The sequence below is a fragment of the Setaria italica genome, chromosome IX, assembly GCF_000263155.2.
Source record: "Setaria italica strain Yugu1 chromosome IX, Setaria_italica_v2.0, whole genome shotgun sequence".
Classification (NCBI taxonomy): domain Eukaryota; kingdom Viridiplantae; phylum Streptophyta; class Magnoliopsida; order Poales; family Poaceae; genus Setaria; species Setaria italica.
The window spans coordinates 47,949,369-47,967,642 of record NC_028458.1 but is presented as its reverse complement, the minus strand read 5'-3'; the positions used below and the strand labels follow the sequence as shown (position 1 = coordinate 47,967,642).

The 18,274-nt window shown below is 49.4% G+C and overlaps 2 protein-coding genes across 2 annotated transcripts; both read left to right on the top strand.

Moving 5' to 3' along the window:
* The first annotated feature begins 2,916 nt into the window (after positions 1-2,916).
* On the top strand, positions 2,917-8,727 carry LOC101766225 (SNF1-related protein kinase regulatory subunit beta-1). The gene is made up of 4 exons (XM_004984514.2): positions 2,917-3,270; positions 6,844-7,025; positions 7,166-7,328; positions 7,962-8,727. The coding sequence occupies exons 1-4, from the start codon at positions 3,025-3,027 to the stop codon at positions 8,274-8,276; spliced, it is 906 nt and encodes a 301-aa protein (XP_004984571.1). The 5' UTR covers positions 2,917-3,024; the 3' UTR covers positions 8,277-8,727.
* Positions 8,728-15,378: 6,651 nt separating this feature from the next.
* On the top strand, positions 15,379-17,696 carry LOC101765806 (ESX-1 secretion-associated protein EspI-like). Its single transcript, XM_004984513.2, has 2 exons — positions 15,379-16,662; positions 16,806-17,696. Exons 1-2 carry the CDS (start codon positions 15,705-15,707, stop codon positions 17,180-17,182), a joined length of 1,335 nt encoding a protein of 444 aa, XP_004984570.1. The 5' UTR covers positions 15,379-15,704; the 3' UTR covers positions 17,183-17,696.
* Positions 17,697-18,274: the final 578 nt, after the last annotated feature.

The window sequence follows — 18,274 nt, the reverse complement described above, 5'->3', positions numbered from 1 at the left end:
TTATGTCCAGGGTGAAAATAAGAACTCGGTCCAAACTTCAGGGAGGCGAATAGAACTTTTGTTTTTCTTGTTAGGTCAGTTTAATACTAAACTTGGAGTGGTTTGATTGCCCATCGTCAGATGCTGTGCTTGTTGGTGGGGATGGTCTTCTCTTTTTTTCTCAAAAGGAAGATATATTAAACCGCAGCACAATACATCCCCTTTTACAAACAAGATCTAAAGAAAAGGAAAATTACAACTAAGTTCCTAGAGTTGTTGTTCATCTTCCTCACCAACTCTGGGCTCTTGTTCGTCATCTTCACCACCTCCTCCTTCTAGATCCGCCTCCCATCTCGCCAAGGGACTCCAAGCTTTGGTAAAGCTACAAGATCCAACGCCTGATACTCCACCAAGCGCATCGATTCCGCTGAACGAATATTGGTCATCACCTTGACAAGATGGAAGAGGAACAAGAGATCCGCCATCACCAGCCAAACGACCAGTGATCGAAAGAAGAGTCCGCCATCGCCGAGGATCCCAGCAACTCGGACAAGCCACGCACCAACGGGGATGCTCCAAACTCCCACCCTTTCGCCGAGAAAAAGGAGAGGTAAACTCACTCGGTCATCGCCGGTGATGTTGAAGAAGCTCTCACTCCATCCGCCGCCGAAGCACCTCGCCATGCAGCCGTCGAAGCAGAAGCCATCCATACCCTCGTCGGATCCAAAGCCGAGGAAACAAAAGGCCCCATCCAGCGACAACGTTGCAGGGAAGATCGATCCTACCCTTTCTAAACCTAACCTAGACTTCGAAAGCAGAAAACTGTACACCGAGCACCATATCCGCAGCTCTTCATCACCTACGACACCTAACGGGCAGCCGGACGCGGTGGAGAGCCGGCGAGATCGGCACCAGACAGCAAGGCGCCTCGGTTTCGCCCTTTTAGAATGTAGCAAGGGGAAAGGTCGAGAGACAAGTGCTACCAGTGCTGGTGGGGATGGTCTTCTGTTCCCGCTTCATCATTAACAAACGAAAAGGGATGATATTATAATTGCGCAATACTTCAGGCTCCAACTTTGATTGTAACGTCGCTCTATTCTTTGCTATTCACTTGACCCTTTGCGCGAATATTTATCAATTATATCATCATACAGGTGGTTCACCACTGTACTTATTTTGTCAGGCTCTGCACTGATGGTGATTTAACTGCTTGTTTTGTTTAGGGGGTTTGGATACACCCGCTAAAGTTTAGCACTCGTTACATCGGATGTTTAGATACTAATTAGGAGTATTAAACATAGACTAATTACAAAACTAATGGCACAGATGGAGTCTAATTCGCGAGACGAAACTATTAAACCTAATTAGTCCATAATTTGACGATGTGGTGCTACAGTAACCATTTGCTAATGGTGAATTAATTAGGCTTAATAGATTCATCTCGCGAATTAGCCTAGGGGATCTGCAATTGGTTTTATAATTAGCTCATGTTTAGTCCTCCTAATTAGCATCCGAACATCCGACGTGACGCTGCTAAAGTTTAGCACCTAATATAAACATCCGCTTTGTCTTTCTCACTGCCCCTAGATTCCGAAACATTTAGCTGGTGGCGCTTAACAGAGAAGTAACCAATTGTTAGTTGATTTTTTTCTTCAATCTTCAAGTACTAAAACGTTCGAAGCCAAATGAAAATGCTACGGGGAAGTACGAAACATATAGCTAATCCGATGGAATTCGGCAGCCATTTTATAATAATACAAACCTCAAAATAAATTTATAATGATACAAACCTCCAAAAAAATAAAAAATAAAATAAATTTATAATGATACGTGGATCCAAGAGCACATGGCTGCGAATCTGCGATTGGTGCAAATAATTCGAAGACTTGGGGGAAATTAGGTGGACAAGATGTGGATTGCACGTCATATCTAGTGGCATCTATATGTTAAGGCACAGGCGCACAACACCGTGTACAGCAGTCGAGCTGTGCCATTTATGGTCACAAAACAACAACTAGTGGGTAGTATAAAATACAGAAACAATCTTTGTTCATATGCGTTGCTAGAAACTATATATTTGCCTAAGCAAGAAATGGTGATTCAAAATGGTGGCCTCATGGTCAATTACTAGCAATGATAGTGCTGGCAATTTTCCTGGCCGTTAGCAAACAAAAGGTGTATAAGCCATTGCCTCTTATCTCCGATTTCTCTTAACTCGGTTACTTAGTTGTCTTTGCTGCCAACATTATTTTAAATGGGCCTAAGAAGTGCATGCATTCAACAAATTAATCAAGGAACTAATAATTGACTGTACGTGGGCACGAGTGTTGCAAAAAGGAAAGGGAAATTTTTTTAAGGTCTCTCAGTTATCCCTAAAGTACCTTTACTATCTCCCGTCACTAAAAGATGACGTTTTAGATAAGAGAAATGACAGAAGGTAGAATTTCTTTCGAAGGGTCCAAAATTAATTGTTAGAAATACCGTGATCACTCCAACTTGATTCCTTTAACGATTCTCGAACACGAGGTTTGTCAACATAACACGTCAGGTTGACAGCTAAACTCAAGCCATCCTGAAGAGACTGTCGATGACACGCGAGATTGCAAGTTTGCAACCACTTATGCCGGGTTTCGGGTCCCAGAAGCTTGCACCCGACCCAGATTCCCCTACCCCCAACGTGCGAGCCGTGACCCGGCCCCAGTCCACGTCACCCGCACATATCAACCAACACGAGCGCGCGCCATGGTCCGTAACACCAAATCCTCCTGCACCACAGAGCAACAGGATAGCATGGGACCCGCGAGGCAGTGGTCGCTAGCCCACGAGCACCGGGTGCACGTGTGGCGCCACGCTTCCCGGGCGCCGGGCAGTGGCACGCGCTTAATTACCAGCAAAGTGAAGGCCGTATTAATAGGAGCCCCGCAGCCCCCGCCTTCCCTTCTTCTTCCCCCCTTCGCCCAGCGGCACCAGGCCCGCCCTGGTGGCATCTACGTAATTTCGCCGCCTCTTCGCCGCCGCGGGGGCCGGGGGGTGGGAGGAGGAGGCATGGGCAACGCCAGCGGCCGCGAGGAGGACGCCGCGGCCGTCGACGGCGACGGCGCCGACGTGGAGGACGGCGGCGGCGACTCGTCGGTCCGCTCGTCGGAGCGCGGCTTCCCGCCGTACGGCAGCGGGGGAGCTAACCACGTGCGGCGCGCGTGCTCGGTGGGCGTCGTCGGTGGCGGTGGCGGCGCGGGATCACCGCCAGGGAGCCCCGGCCGCTCGCTCTCGCCGCGGATGTTCGTGCCCCAGGTCAGATCACGAGATCCCGCGCCGCTTTCTCGGTTTGCTTGCTCGTTAGGTTGATCCGTAGTTTGCTTTCCGATGCTTGTTTCGCTCGGGATGTGGTCGGGCGTTGTGGAGGTGCCCCTGATTTGGTGGGTTGGGCTAGGGTCCAATGCGAGGAGTGGCCACGATCTGTTGGTGGCTGGAATGGCTGGATGTCATCCAAATTCGCTTCTGATGGATACCATCCATCTTGTGGATGAACTGTCTGATCTCTGAACCTATTAATTGCTGTGCGCGTGCATTTTCGTCAAGTTATTTGCATGATTTTGGTATTTAGATGCCCACCAACTAGTTTAAGTAGTAGTTTCCCCTTCCAATGCACCGAAACATTTTTTTTGGCGCCTATCAGATCATGGCCAACTTTAATTGGTCGTTCCTTAGCAGTAGATTTTGTCCGAATATTTCCTTGATGATACTTTTGCCAGAATATTTCCTTGATGATACTTAGACTGTCAGACAGACTGTTGCTGAACAGGGAGCAACCAGTGGATGCAATTTGCTGATTGGTTATAAATTTATAGTAACAGAGTGATTATTTCTAGGATTCACACTAGATTGTCTAAGCATCTATTAGATGGTTTAATGGTGATGTGAGAAGTTAGCGTTTGTACAACTAGTTTATTTGGTGAGCTCTTCTTTTCATCATGTATGTCCATCATCAATTAATCATTTCTGAGGATCAGGAAGTCAGGTCTCTGGCGCGCATATCGACATTGATATATACCTGCCTTGTCTTATGAAGAAGAATTTAAGTATCCATTAAAGCTAGTTTCGGATAAGTACCGTCAATGGAATTTTTGTTCAATTCTGGTACTTTTCAATTTTATTTTGATAGTTTAGCACGATCATATCTTGAACTGTCGGATTCAGGTTCAATAACTCCTAATTGAAAACTCCATAATGATCTGTTCAAATAAGACCTAGCTTCGTACTGTTTTCATACTATTATTACTGATAAAATTGGATTGATATTACAGTCACTGTGCTTCTCTATTCTCGTTAGAAGTCATACATTTGGTGTTTCCTAAGAGGATTATAAAATCCATACCCTTTCTGAACCAAAATTTGTGTTGCAGTTCCTGGGACTTTGCTCGTATTTTAATGATGTTTATATGCGTACCGGTATGCTGACATCTAATGTAATGCAGCATCACATCAAAATTCTGCTCATACCTTCCCAGTTTCTGTTTTACTTGGATAAATTAGCCTGAAAACACTGAGGCAAGATAACTTCAGTTACTACTCACTGCATTCATTGCTCCATTTATGATGTTCTGTCCACTGATGTTGGCATCTTGATAAGTAGAAATGGTTCGATGTGTTGTTTCTTTCTCAGCAGTGTCTTGATTTTTTAAATGGCGTTGTTTATTCTGAAGTCTGAACCACATGAAGCACTGGTGGTGTACGGATAGATACATGGAAAATAAACCATGTGAAGGTTTAACTGGTTAGGGCTTCAAAGATAACTAGCAATCTTACCCATATATGCTTATGGTAATTGTTGAAATTTGATCTCAAACTTCTATGATGAAAAAGCGAATGGCATTAAGCATAGGGCTTCAGAACTGCACAATATGGTATTTCTCCTTTCCATAATGTATTTGCAATTGCAGATTTTGAAAGCATCCTCTCTTTTTTTTTTTGGTGGCACAAAACTTAGATAGCTATGAGAAATAGGAAAGATCAATTACATGTGGATGTGGTGCAATTTGTGGCATTATGCATATAGGGTTTCAGAGGAAAACTAAAAAACATTCATATGAATATACATGGTATTTTATTGCTAATTACTCCCAAAACTGTTTCAAGTAATAGTGATAAGTATTTTTTTTCCTTTTCATAATGTCTGTGAGTAGAGACAATATGGCTTTGTGCTCCGTGGTTAGAACCTCTAAGGGGCCCCAACGGTTTGGACTTGAGTAGGTTGAAAAAAGACATGCATCCTTGGCAAGAACGACGTTTGACAGAATATATGACCCATGCTCCTTTAGGCTCTTTAAATTCCATGGGTGGCGTAGCTACCGAGATCAATGCAGTTAATTATGTCTCTCCTAGAAGTTGGTTAGCGACTTCCCATTTTGTTCTAGGATTCTTCTTTTTTGTGGGCCATTTGTGGCATGCAAGGAGAGCGCAAGCTGCTGCTGCAGGCTTTGAAAAGGGAATTGATCGTGATTCGGAACCTGTTCTTTACATGACCCCTCTTAGCTAAGATTTTTTTTCCTACCTGTTCTACTTTTTTTTTGTTCTGGCTCGGTTATTTCATCTACACGAGCCATTCATGCTTGGAAAATAAGTACATAGACCGTAAGCAGTGAGTAGTAAAGTTTAACCTTTCATACCAGTGCTTTGCTATGTGACCTAATTAAAGGCCAGCTACAATTTTCTGAACCTTGTGAGTTGTGATCTGCCGGTTATAGGGTTTGTTTAGTAGCTTATCAGAAGGGTGGTTAATCTTTTGTGGTGGCTGGCTACTGCCACAACTGTGGCAAACTTAGGCAAACAAAATGTCATACAAGTGCTATGTCACTACGAAATTACGGTGTTCGTGTGCGCGCGTGCGTGCACAATTGTAGTGGCTACAGGAATGTGGCTACATGACAGTTGATTGATCTTTCATATGATACCACTCAACTATTTTGTGACTTTTATTGGGAATTGGAGCTGCTCCTTTGGTGGCATCACAATTGGGTTACAGTACACAAATTTGAGCGTTAAGGCTAATGCCCAAAAAAAGAAAAAAAAAAGAAAGAGCCTGATGCATGAATACTTCATGTGCATCTTCACAGCAATTGAACAGGCACAGTGGATTCACTTTTATTACTCTTATTTGTAGTGCCACACCACTCGCTCTAAACCTCAGAGCATAGTGATTTTCTGTGCGATAGAAGCCCAAAAGCAGTTCTCTTAATATCTTATTGATGTCTTCTTTTTGTTAATTATTTAGAACTGGTGGAGTTTCTTTGATCTCGTGTTCTTTTTGGAAAATGGATTTACTCTTCTTTTTTTAAAAAAATGGCTGCTTGTTTTTCCTCTCATGATACAATATTTCTTTGGGAGCAAGTTGTTTTACAAGAATGTAACACGTAGCATCTAAGTCTCATCTTTCTATAATACAGATTCCAATTCAATGGTTTTGTGTGGTCTCAACTATTTTGAGGAAACTGGGTATGTTGCTTTAGTTTTTGTTGGCCTGCACCTTTCATCAACGAAAAAAGGATAAGCTGGATGCCTGGATGTTTGGATCTTCCAGCATGAAAATCGAATTATTATTAATAGAGGAAAAAGCCCATCAATACTGTGATTAAATATAATGCTAAAATGTGATTTTTTTTATGGCCTAGGATTTAGTTGAACAACTTTCTTGTCCACCATCTTTAGTATGTACCTACCTCCTTTATCCCCCACCTCAATTGGTCCATTATAGACTTGTCTAACATATATTGTGTAATCAGTCATGTGTCATCTGTTTCTTAACTAAGTGCGTGAAGTAGGAGTATTTTCAATATATTGATTAGGCCTGTTACTCCTGTATTGCAGACCCCTGTACCTCCACTGCAAAGAGCTGCTGATGTAACCCCAGTATTCAACCAGATACTGATGAATGAACAAGAAGAAGAATATGATGGCCCCCCTCCAAAGGAAATTCCTGCTTTAATTGTGTGGACCCTTGGAGGAAAGAGTGTATATGTTGAAGGATCATGGGATAACTGGAAATCAAGGTACAATAGTTTAATTTATAATCCCTTTAAGTAGGACTGTAGCTTCTGAGATTGTTCTTATATATTAATTGATTTAAGCAGAATTGTAACTTCAGACTGGCAAACCTGATCCTGAGATTGTCCATATATAAATGTTGCAGAAAAGCCATGCAAAAATCTGGGAAGGATCACTCTCTTTTGCTGGTACTCCCATCTGGAGTTTACCGGTACAGATTTGTAGTAGATGGAGAAAGGAAATGTCTTCCTGATCTTCCCTGCGAAACTGATGCCATGGGCAACGCGGTTAACCTTCTTGATGTTAATGTGAGTATTCTTTCTTTTTCGTTTTTTTTTTTTGCACCAAGGACCTGAGCACTTTCCCAGAAAAAAAAGTAGTGGGTGAAATTTACAACACTAAGCATGGCATTGCTGTTAACCATATGCATTTTTTTGTCTTCCCTCGCAAAATAAAGAAGAATGTAATTTTGGTCTTAGGTTAACTCAAGCTATGCATTCCAAATCAATATTTTGTTATAAAAAACAACTGAGGAGACAATATAGTTTATTCCTTTAGTGCTTGAACTGTGCTATACAGTTTTTTGAGAAGACTTACACTTGGAACTTCAGTGTACTAATTTTGATGTTTAGTACTCCATCCATTCCAAATTGTAAATCGTTCGGCTTTTCTAAATACATAGCTTTTCCCATGTACCTATGTTATGTCTAGATACATAGTATACATTATGTATCTAGAAAAGCCAAAACGACCTACAATTTGGAATGGAGTAGTTATTTATAATCACCTTAATCTGTAGTAGGTTAAAAGGCTGACTGGGTTGAGAACTTCTAACAGCTACACATGTGCCTATTAATGCAGTATACAAGCTCCTCATGGCATCTTCTATTTTGAAATTGTCCCTTATTAATTGTTCCTTAATGCTCTTATCGTGCATGCAGGACTTTGTACCTGAAAGTGTCGAGAGCGTGGCAGAATTTGAGCCGCCTCCATCTCCAGACTCTAGCTATAGTTTCCAGGCACCAGAGGACAAGGACTTTACAAAGGAGCCTCCTGCTCTTCCATCCCAGCTCCATCTCGGTGTTCTTAACTCACAGAACTCGGAAGAAAGCTGCGCGCGGCCGCAGCACATAGTCCTCAACCACCTCTTCATCGAGAAGGGCTGGGGCGCCCACCCACTGGTGGCACTCGGTCTAACCCACAGGTTTGAGTCCAAATATGTAACCGTGGTCCTGTATAAGCCCATCGAACGATAGCCCGCACATGAAGAGTGCAAGTTAATGCTTTGACAACTCACTGCGAGAGCAGCGATGAACAACGCAGAGGTGGTGCGTGCTTGTAAAAGCTGTTGAGGTTCAGGAGTATTTTTTCCATTGCCTTTGACAGCTTGCAGAACCTCTGGTTGATGTTGTACATGCTGCACTATCATGATGTTGGCCTCCTGGTTTGTTTATCTATCCTGTTACAGAGAGCCAAGGCGCCCTTAGTTCCTACATGTCCGCCTGTCGTCATTGTTCCCCACCTCCCCAGGGATGAAACGTGTGTAGAGGTGTTCACTGAAAAACCGTGGAAATCCACAGAAGTTAGGTGCCAGAGATAGATCATGTAATTCCTAGGTTTTTGTTTGTTTTTGACTGGTGAAAGACGGTGTTGTTATGTAATAAGATCAGAGGAATTACAGGATGGCATACTTTCTGTTTTGTTGTCTGCGCTAGCGTTTTTCAGGCACGAATCCAATAATTTATTACTGTGCCATTCATGTACCGGACTGAGATTTGCCTAATCATTTGCTGCAGAGCTCGAAATCTCGTCAGGTAACAATGACTCGCATTTGTCCGGCAGTGTTTTTGCTGGGAAGCAGAAACTGTTGGACACGGTAAAAACGCCCGAAAAGGGTAACGCACTGCGCACGGGCACGAAACGTCAAATCTCCCGTCGCATCGCATCACCTCCATGGCCAAGGCCCATGGTGGTGCAGACCCGCGATCGTGCCTAGTACCTGCGCGGGTTGAGACAAGCTGTTGGGTGAGAACTGAGAAAAGGGCCGAAGGGGAGTAGTGCTCGCTCGGGGAATCCACGTGAGGTGATTCGCTGGCTCCGCTACACGGAGAGCGCCAGAGCAGTTCTACTCCAGTTTACTGGAACGCGAACGGATCATTTTCTTTGCAGGTGCTGCGGCTCTGCGCGATTGCCTTTTTTCTTTTTGCAACCTCTCCGCGATTGCCTGGGTGCCTGAGCGGCTGAGCCTGAGTCAGTCTCAGTGGCTGGCCGGCCGGGCGGCTGGCTGGCCGCACGCCCTTCAATGATGCCTGTCTCCTCTCCTCCCACGCCTCTCCCCCCTCTGTCTCGAGCACGCCGAGGCGGCCAGGCGGGCAGGCGACGCAGCCGTCACCCTCTCCCTCCCTGACTCTCATGTCAGTGCTGAGTGCTGACTCCCCTCCCCACCATCTTTTTCGCAATGATTCGGTCCAGTGTGGCGCAATCAACAACTCTCTCGTGCGCGCGCGTGGACGGTGTGGTGGTGTCGTGTCGGTTGACCGCCGGGCCGGGCCTGGCCCTACAGGGACCCGGACGAGAGCCGTCCTGAGCGCGTGTCCTTTCGCCAACGCCAACGGAACCGATCGATACGGTGCAATTCCGCGCGCCCTCCATAGGAAAGGTGGCCGCGCCATCGCTTCCGTCGCTGCTGGAAATGGGTCGGGACCGAAGAACCTCCGAGGCCGTCAGGCCGAGAAGGGGAGGAAGCGGCCCAGCCTCGACCGGGCCCTACGTAACGTGCTACAGGCCACAGCATTGTTCCCTCACGTTTGCTTGCTGGAGGAACCGTACGTACATGCTCCAAACCGTAACACATTACGCTACAATAACGGCCATCGCACTTTATCTACTGTACTGCTAGACCAAGCGCGGTAACAAGGCGAGGAAGGGAATGGGGAATCATTAGGCACCAGGCCCGGCACGTCCGTTCCGCTGACCCGGCCGTCGCCGCCGAGAGCTAGCGGACAGCGCGGGCACACCACCCGCAGACGCCCCCCGTGCCGCGGCAGTGGCAAAGCAAAACGAAAGCGTCAAAGCGCGCGAGGAATAACGGGAACCGTCAGGCTGGCACGACCGTTCTGCTAACCGGGCCGTCGCCACCGAGCGCTAGCGGACAGCGCAGTTTTTCCCTCGGGCGGCGCCCACGTCCCCTCGCAGTCGCAGCGCACGCATCCGCCTCTCGTCCCACCACCACCGCCGCGGCGCAAAACGATGCGGGTAGGTGGGCGGACCGCTGGAGAGGAGCTTGTAGGTGCCGTCGCCGACGTGCGCGGCAGCGCCAAGAAACTAGCGTTAGGTTGCGAACAGGGCAGTGCCGTTCGAGTAGGACTCCTCCAATGGTTACTGTTTAGATAAAAATATTTTCTCGTAATAGGAGAGAGAAGAGCTATCTCTTGATCAAAAGATAATCTCATACACACGCTTCAAGATTACGTGGGGATGACGTGTGGGGTCATTCATATTATGAGCTACTTTCTCCGGTTCTACAAAAAGCATGTCGTTTTGGACATAATCTCACGTACCCAGAAGTTATTAATTAAAGGTGTACTCTCTCTTGGTCCATGTGATTGAAGCCACTATCCTAGGGGCACGTGGTTGCGGGTTCGACTCTTGCTTGCCCCTTTGGCTTGCCCCTTCTTTTTTTCAGGATGCTATTCACGTTCGCGCGCTGAAGCATTTGGCGTCTGATTTTTAGATCATCTTTTTTTCATCGCTGACGAGCGTGTTGGCCTTTTTTAATTGCTTTTGCATGCCAAGCTTGCGCGCGCTGTTTTGCCGCGCGTGTTTCATGATTTTTTTGCTCCGTTGCATGCTAGCCGACGATGGTTCACCTCTTCATGCTGTTCTATTTAAACACCAGTAAGTGAAGTGCCAGCAACCATTCATAGCAATACTCCAAGCAAAAAAGATGGACTTGAACATTGAGCCGAAGGGAGGAAAGTTTCTTTGCTGGTTTCAATCTAAACCTGGACGTTACATTGGAAGATGCTATGTGTAAAGCTTTTCCTTCCTTTATTTTTCATTCCCTGCACTATCATTGTTTGAAATTTACATGTACACAAGTTTTGGATTGTAATACGTACTCTACTGTCAATGCTTTTCTAGGTGGATTCGATTTGAACTTAGAACCTCAAGATGATGGTATTGAAGATGTGATGGACTTGACCTTGGAACCTCAAGACGATGATGTTGACGGTGGGATTGACTTGAACCTTAGTGACATTTTTGTAGGCAGGAAAGATCTTCATGATGAAGATAGAAAAAAGGTCTACCAAACTTTGTTGGCAAGAAGCATGCACAGCAAGCTCAAGGGACGAAATGCTGATCTTAAGGACAAAATGGCGTTAGAACAAGTTTGTGCCATGTTGAATTGTAGTAAAAAGAAGCTGCTGCAATACATGTGTAAAGGTCTCATTAAGAGACATTCAAGTAGTGTAAAGCCACACCTAACGGATGCAAATAAGAAAGCAACGCTACAATGGTGTTTGGATATGCTTGATCAAGATAGCTCGCCAAATGATCCAAAGTTTGAGGGATTGTTTGATGTTGTTTTCATTGATGAAAAATAGTTCTACCTTACTAAGAAATCTGAGAATTATTATTTGCTTCCAGAGGAGGATAATCCTTTAAGAATATGTAGAAGCAAGAACAACATTCCTAAATTAATGTTCTTGTGTGTGATTGCTCTGCCAAGGTTTGATGAGAATGGGGTATGCATTTTTGATGGAAAGATTGGATGCTTTCCTCTAGTTACTTTTGAGGCTGCTAAGAGGAGTAGTGTTAACAGCCAGCTGGGACAATGGAAGTGAAGCTGATAGCATCAATTAAAAGAGATGTCATTAGAGAGTTCATGATAGAAAAGGTTCTTCCTGCTATTTGAGCTAAATGGCCACGTGAAAGGTGTGAATAGATCTATCTACATACAATAAGATAATGCACGTTCTCATATAGCACTTGATGATCTAGCATTCTTGGAAGCTGCTAAGGAAGGTGGTTTTCATATTAGAATCATTTGCCAACCAGCAAACTCACCGGATTTTAATATCTTAGACCTTGGATTTTTTTCGTGCAATCCAATCAATTTAATACAAGAAAGTTGCCAAAACAATTGTAGACCTTATTCCAATCGTTCAGCAGGTACAATGTTTTTCATATTTTTACTTCAAGCTCTACTCAATTCATTATTACTACAACTACAATTGTTTCCATGAAACAGACCTTTCAAGAATACTCTCCACGCAAGGCTAATCGAATTTATCTCACACTACAGCTAGTGTGGAAAGAAGCAATGAAAGTACAAGGCTCAAACAAGTTCCAAATCCCTCACATGAAGAAAGGAAGTCTCGAAAGACAAGGTGGCCTTCCTGTTCAGATCGCTTGTGAGCCTGAATTAGTTGCCGAAGCCACTACCAAGCTTGCTGCATGGAACATTTACAAATATTTAGAACAATGTCAGTATGTTACCTTGATGGTAGTACTATGTGATCCGATGAGCATTAGCATTATAACAATACGATTATTCACCTTCTGTGTTTTGTTCATTTTCCTTTTGCGAGTCCGGCACCTCCGTGTCTCCGGCCATGGAATCCACCACAAAAAGAACTTCATCGGAGTCCTCAACAGGGTCGTTGTTGATCTCGGCGATTTTGCGCTTGCTCTCAGCCAAGTTGTCAAGAAACTTGATGACATGCTCAGATAGCAAGATCGTGTCACCATCCATCTTGTGTTCATTGAGGTAGACGAGACCGTACATCCAAGACAAGATCATGTATTTGCAGTGAATAAGACCACAATGATGACTGGTCTCTTGCATGAGCACCGAACCTTGACATCATCCGCTTGGGCAAACTGGATGTCGAGCTCGCCCGTGGCCTCGGAGTTGTCGACGTCCTTTGCCAGCTCGCCCATGGTGTCGGCATCGTCAGCGTCCTTCGCGAGCTCTACCATAGCGTAGGCGTCGTTCAACGCATCGACATTGTCCGCCTGGGCAAACTGAAAGTCAATCTCGTCCATGGCTATGTGGACGGGAACAGCAAGCACTGGCGCCGGACCCGAGCGACGCACGCGAGAATAAGAGAGGAGCGGCCACATGGGAGAAGAACGTTGCCTCGGGAAGATGAGACTTGAAGAATGTTGCCTCAGGAAGACGAGAGTTAAGCGAAGCGACGCACGCACGAGTAAATGACGCGGGAGACGAAGCACTAGCATTACTGCAGCTGCATGCATGTGAGGGCATACTCATCCACAATAGGCTTAAAAGTGAGAAACGACTAGTATTTCACCACTTCGGCAACCAACTCCTAGTGACATACTTTGGCCCTGTTTGGCACGGCTCCACTCCTAAACTCCAGCAACTCCATCAAAAAATTCAGCCAAACACCCCAACTCCAAAACTCCATGGAGTTGCCAACTCCATGGAGCTGTAGTGCAAATGGAGGTGGAGTTTTGGAGCACCTCTTTTGCTACTCCAGAAACCTCTCTTTTGAACCTCCTCGTGGAGTTGGTGGGTAATTACCCACCAATACCACTGGTTACACAAAAAAACGTTTCATTCTATTCTCCCTTCTATTCTCCAGAGCCCCGCCCGTGGCCGGCCGGCCCCGCCGCCCGGTGCCGCCCGGCGTTGCCCATCGCCGCCCGCCGCCCGTCTATTCTCCCGAGCCCCACTCGCCGCCAGAGCCCCGCCCGTCGCCGCCCCCGTGGCCGGCCGGCCCCGCCGCCCATCGCCGCCCGTCGCCGCCCCGTCGCCCGTCACCGCCCACCCCGCTGCCCGTGGAGGGTCTCCCATGTGCGGCACAGTGCAGTGGAAAAAGGGGAAGAAGAAGATAGGATAGAGAGGATGACAAGTGGGGCCTTAATTGGGGGGAAACAACGGCAATCCACACTGAAATCGATCTTTTTTGGAGCTAAGAGCACCCATCTAACCAAACACCCCATTTTTGTTCTGGAGTTTTGGAGCGGAGCTGGCTCCATGTGAAGTTCTGGAGTGGAGCAGCTCCACCCGGAGTTGGAGCCATATCAAACAGGGTCTTTGTAGAATCGAAGGAAGTACAGGCTAAAAGCCAGATTATTGGAAGGGTCGTCCCTTACCGGCTCCTTGCGTGCATGTGCGCGTAGCGCGCGGGAAGGTGCTGCGGCCGGGGCCGCCACGTGGGGTGTCGCCTGAGGCGCAGCGCCTAGGATTCGACCTCGGAGTGATGGATGGATGGATGGATCCGAACGCGCGGGCCTTTTCTTTTCCTTCTGCATGGCCTCTTTTGCTTTTGCCCGCTGGATCAATGATCAGTGGATCACCCACCAGTCCATTCTGGCATTCTCCCCCGGTCCTTAACTGTGGCGCAGCCGCGCTCTGCTCTCTGCTCTGCATGCATGCCGATGCCGGCCAGTGCGTACTGGTATTGGCTACTGGCTCTAGAGGCTACCGCGTCCTTTCTTTCTCTCCGGCAATCACAACACATGATCAAAGCTAACTGATCCGCATCATTAGCAGCATCACCTGCCGCAACGGTAACAGCGTTGGATTAGGGATCGGATGGATGACGAGTACTAGTAGACCACTAACATGTGATCGCAGAAAAGGGCGCTGAAGTAGCATGGAAGCTATCTGTTTGTTCTCGCGATTCCCGAGACGTCGTTACTTTTCGGAAGCAGTCAAGCAGACCGCATACGTGATCGCAGATCAGGTGTAAACTTTGAAGCTAAGGCCATGTTTAGTTACTCCCAACTCCCAACTTTGACACTATGCAAAAAGAAGATTCCCCATCACATCAAACTTGCGGTACATGCATGGAGTACTAAATGTAGATGAAATTAAAAACTAATTGCACAGTTTTGTTGTACTTTGCGAGACGAATCTTTTGAGCCTAATTAGTCAATATTTGGACAATAATTCACAAATACAAACGAAACGCTACAGTGTGCTACAGTGCTGTAACAGTAATTTGGCACCTCCCAAATTCCCCAACTAAACACGGCCTAAAGCAACGAAAGAAAAGAGCGCAAGGCTGTGCGCGCGCGCGTGCCATCCTAGTGCGCTAGAAACTCGATCAGAATACTGTCGATCACTCAACCTTTACCACGTGCGCGCACCTGCCCAGAGCCCCAAAACTCATATGCTTCCCAAACAACAACATCGCTGACGACCAGGGTAATTAATCCAAGTTCGCCCACGACATGATTGCGACCATCATTCCTTAATCTCCACACTGCAGGTAACCGTACCTCACTGCATGGCCTCTTTAATTAACACCACCTCAATTGCGAAACGGGCAGTCGGGCACCGGCACTGCGTGGTCTAGCGCAGCAGTCCAGACTCCCAGTACTAGTGCTCTGGCTGGCCAAGCACGCGGCTAGCGGCCACTGCGGCGCGCGCAGCGGGGCGTCCAGTTCAACTCGGATACTGCCCTCCCCACCACCAGTCCACCACAGGCTTTGTCGCCGCTGTTAGCAGAGATCGCACGATATCGATCCCTAAACTGCCCTTGCCGCTGCTGCTGGGTAAGCCGTGGAAACAGGGGTGGCGCGGTCATTGCGCGCTCCACGCGCGTACTCGGCTCCAATTATAATGCCGCGGCACGCCCCCACACGCCTTGTCCCGCTGCTCCCGCTTCACTGAACAAACGGCTCAGGGGACGCAGAGCCAGCCTATGCAGCCGCCGCAGCCGGAGCCCGCGCACCGGCGGGCGTCGTCGTCCGCGTGCTCCACGGCGCCGAGGCGGGGCATTGGGTGCATGGCCGGCCTCCTCCGCCTCATCTCCCCGTACCACCGCAGCCACCACCGGAAGCGCCTCACCGCCAAGCACAATGCGGCGCAGGCCTCGGCGGCATCGCAGCCGTCCTCGCCAACCAAAAAGGCGGCGGCGGCGGCCCCGGCGTCACCTGCTGTTTCTCCAGTCAAGCTGACACAGAAGCCGCAGCAGCCGGCTCCGGCTGCTGTAAGGCGGCGGCGGTCCTGCGACGCGCCGCGGAGCCCGACGATCGCGCCGGAGCACCGGCGCTCCAGCTGCGACAGCCCCCGGCCGCCGCCGCCGGCCATCGTGGCGCGCCTCATGGGCCTGGAGGAGTCCGCGCCGCCCTCGCCCGCCGCCGCCGCGGCGCCGCGGCCGGTCGTCGTCCCGACCCGCCCGCCTCCTCCGCCCCCAGCGCCGGAGACGGCCGCGGAGAAGCGGCGGAAGCTGCTGGGCGCGCTGGAGAAGTGCGACGAGGACCTCAAGACGCTGCGGCGGATCATCGCGGCCGTCCGCGCCGCCGAGATGCGCGCGGCCGCCGCGTCCGACGCCGCCCCTGCTGCAGCGGCGTCGCCGCCAGCAGGCAAGTGCGCCGCCAAGTGGATGGTCAGCCGTGACGAGAATTCGCCGTCCCCGTCCCCGCCGACGCCGACACCGCAGCACCACAAGCCACGCGCCGGCGAGCAGCAGCAGCACCCCAGCCCGGACTCGGTGCTGGACGCCATCAGCTCCCCGAGATTCCCATGCAGGACGCGGCCGTCTCCGTGCACGGATCACGACGCGGGCGGCAAGGCCGGTTGCAGCGGTAACGGCGCCGCGGCCCCCACCGCCGTCCGATCGAAGATCGTCAAACCCTCCCGCACCCTTGTTTTCACCGGTACGTACGCCATACCTGTCACGATCGATACACACTTGCAGCGCGCTGATCGATCAAAAGCGCATGTACAGCAGCGACAGTGCCTACGTGTGTCACGTCAGATCCGTGACAAATTCTTTTTCTCGCGTCATGTATACGTGCAGGCGACTACTGCAAGATCAAGTCCTGCGACGAGTCAACGTTGCAGCTGCACCTGCACGCCGTCCATTACCCAGTTCCACTGTTGGTGGGCATGCCGAGGTCGGCCGGCGCGGAGAGCCGGCGGCACCACCGGCGGCGGTGGGAGCTGGAGGCCGCGGCGGCGGGGCGGGTGATCAGCCGCGCGATGGTGGAGAGCGTCGGGGAGGCAATGTGGGGGCCGCCGCAGGGCGACGACGAGCAGCGCCGGGAGCGCGGCAGGGTCGCGGCCGCGCTGGAGCGCGCCATCGTGGAGGACCTCGTGGCCGACCTCCTCACCGACCTGCTCGCGCAGTCCGGCCGCGGGCTCGGCACCGGGTGCAGGAAGAGATTGCGCTTCTGACGCCGAACGGGGGCTCTCGCGTCGTCTTCTTGGGGTTTTTCTTGTCGCGTGCGTCGCATGTGCTTGAATTGGGCAGGTCAAGGTCCTGGGTTGTGGGGTGTGAGTCACTCTGTAGTACGATAGGAATTAACTGCCGCCGCTGCTGCTGCCATGGATGGCAGTCGCTACGCTACAGCTCGCCTGGGGTAGCTAGCTACCCCCACCTGAGATCGGTGAATGCTGATCATGGTAGTATTAAAAGAGCTGATTCGCCGCGGCGTCAGTTGTAGGTGGAGTAATCAATAAAACTATAAAAGCAAGTGATGGCAAGCAGCGGGTGCATGCGCAAGTACATATTCCGCCAACAGTGTCGATTGACGCCGACACCACCACCACCTCTCCTCTAGGAACAGTAGTCACCCTCCACGAAGTGCAGCAGCAGCAGTACACTACAGTCTAGGATTTTGGCACCTTCATCATGCCTCGTGTTTGCTCGAATTTCGCTCTAATTTTTGCTAGTGGAGGTTTTGTAATTTGTTGGAGGACAGAGTGATAGCGTGAGATGGCAGGATGGCCAGATCAGATGGGCAGCCGTAGGAACGAGGGATGCGTGGAAGTTAGCGCGCACCCAGCGCAGGGCTAGGGAGGCCAGGCCAGCTGATTGAAAATCCTCTGTGCCTGTACCCTGTGTGTAGGCTACAGGCTACGCGGGCTACGGGCCTAGCTAGCCTACTGCTGCTGCGGCGCCCGTCCTCCCTCCGTCCCTCCGGCCTGGCCTGGCTTTCGCAATAACTTTGCGCGCTGTCCTCCGATTCAGGGACCGGCTTCTTTTACCGCGCCGCTGCCGCCAAAAACAGATGCAGTGGCAGTGGCAAGGGCAGCGCGTGCGTGCGTGCGTACTCCCTACGTACGACGCGGAGGAATAGGCCGCACCGGACACTGTCGCGTCATGCAACCGAACACGGTTCACGCACAATTGATGCCACTGTGCCCGCGCGTGCCGCTGGCTGCTGCGCGCGAGCACTGTTGGAGCGTTTCGTTCGGTTGTGTAGACGTCGATCGAATGATTGTTGCAGGGCCGCACGCAGGGGGGAGCAATGCGCGCACAGCGGA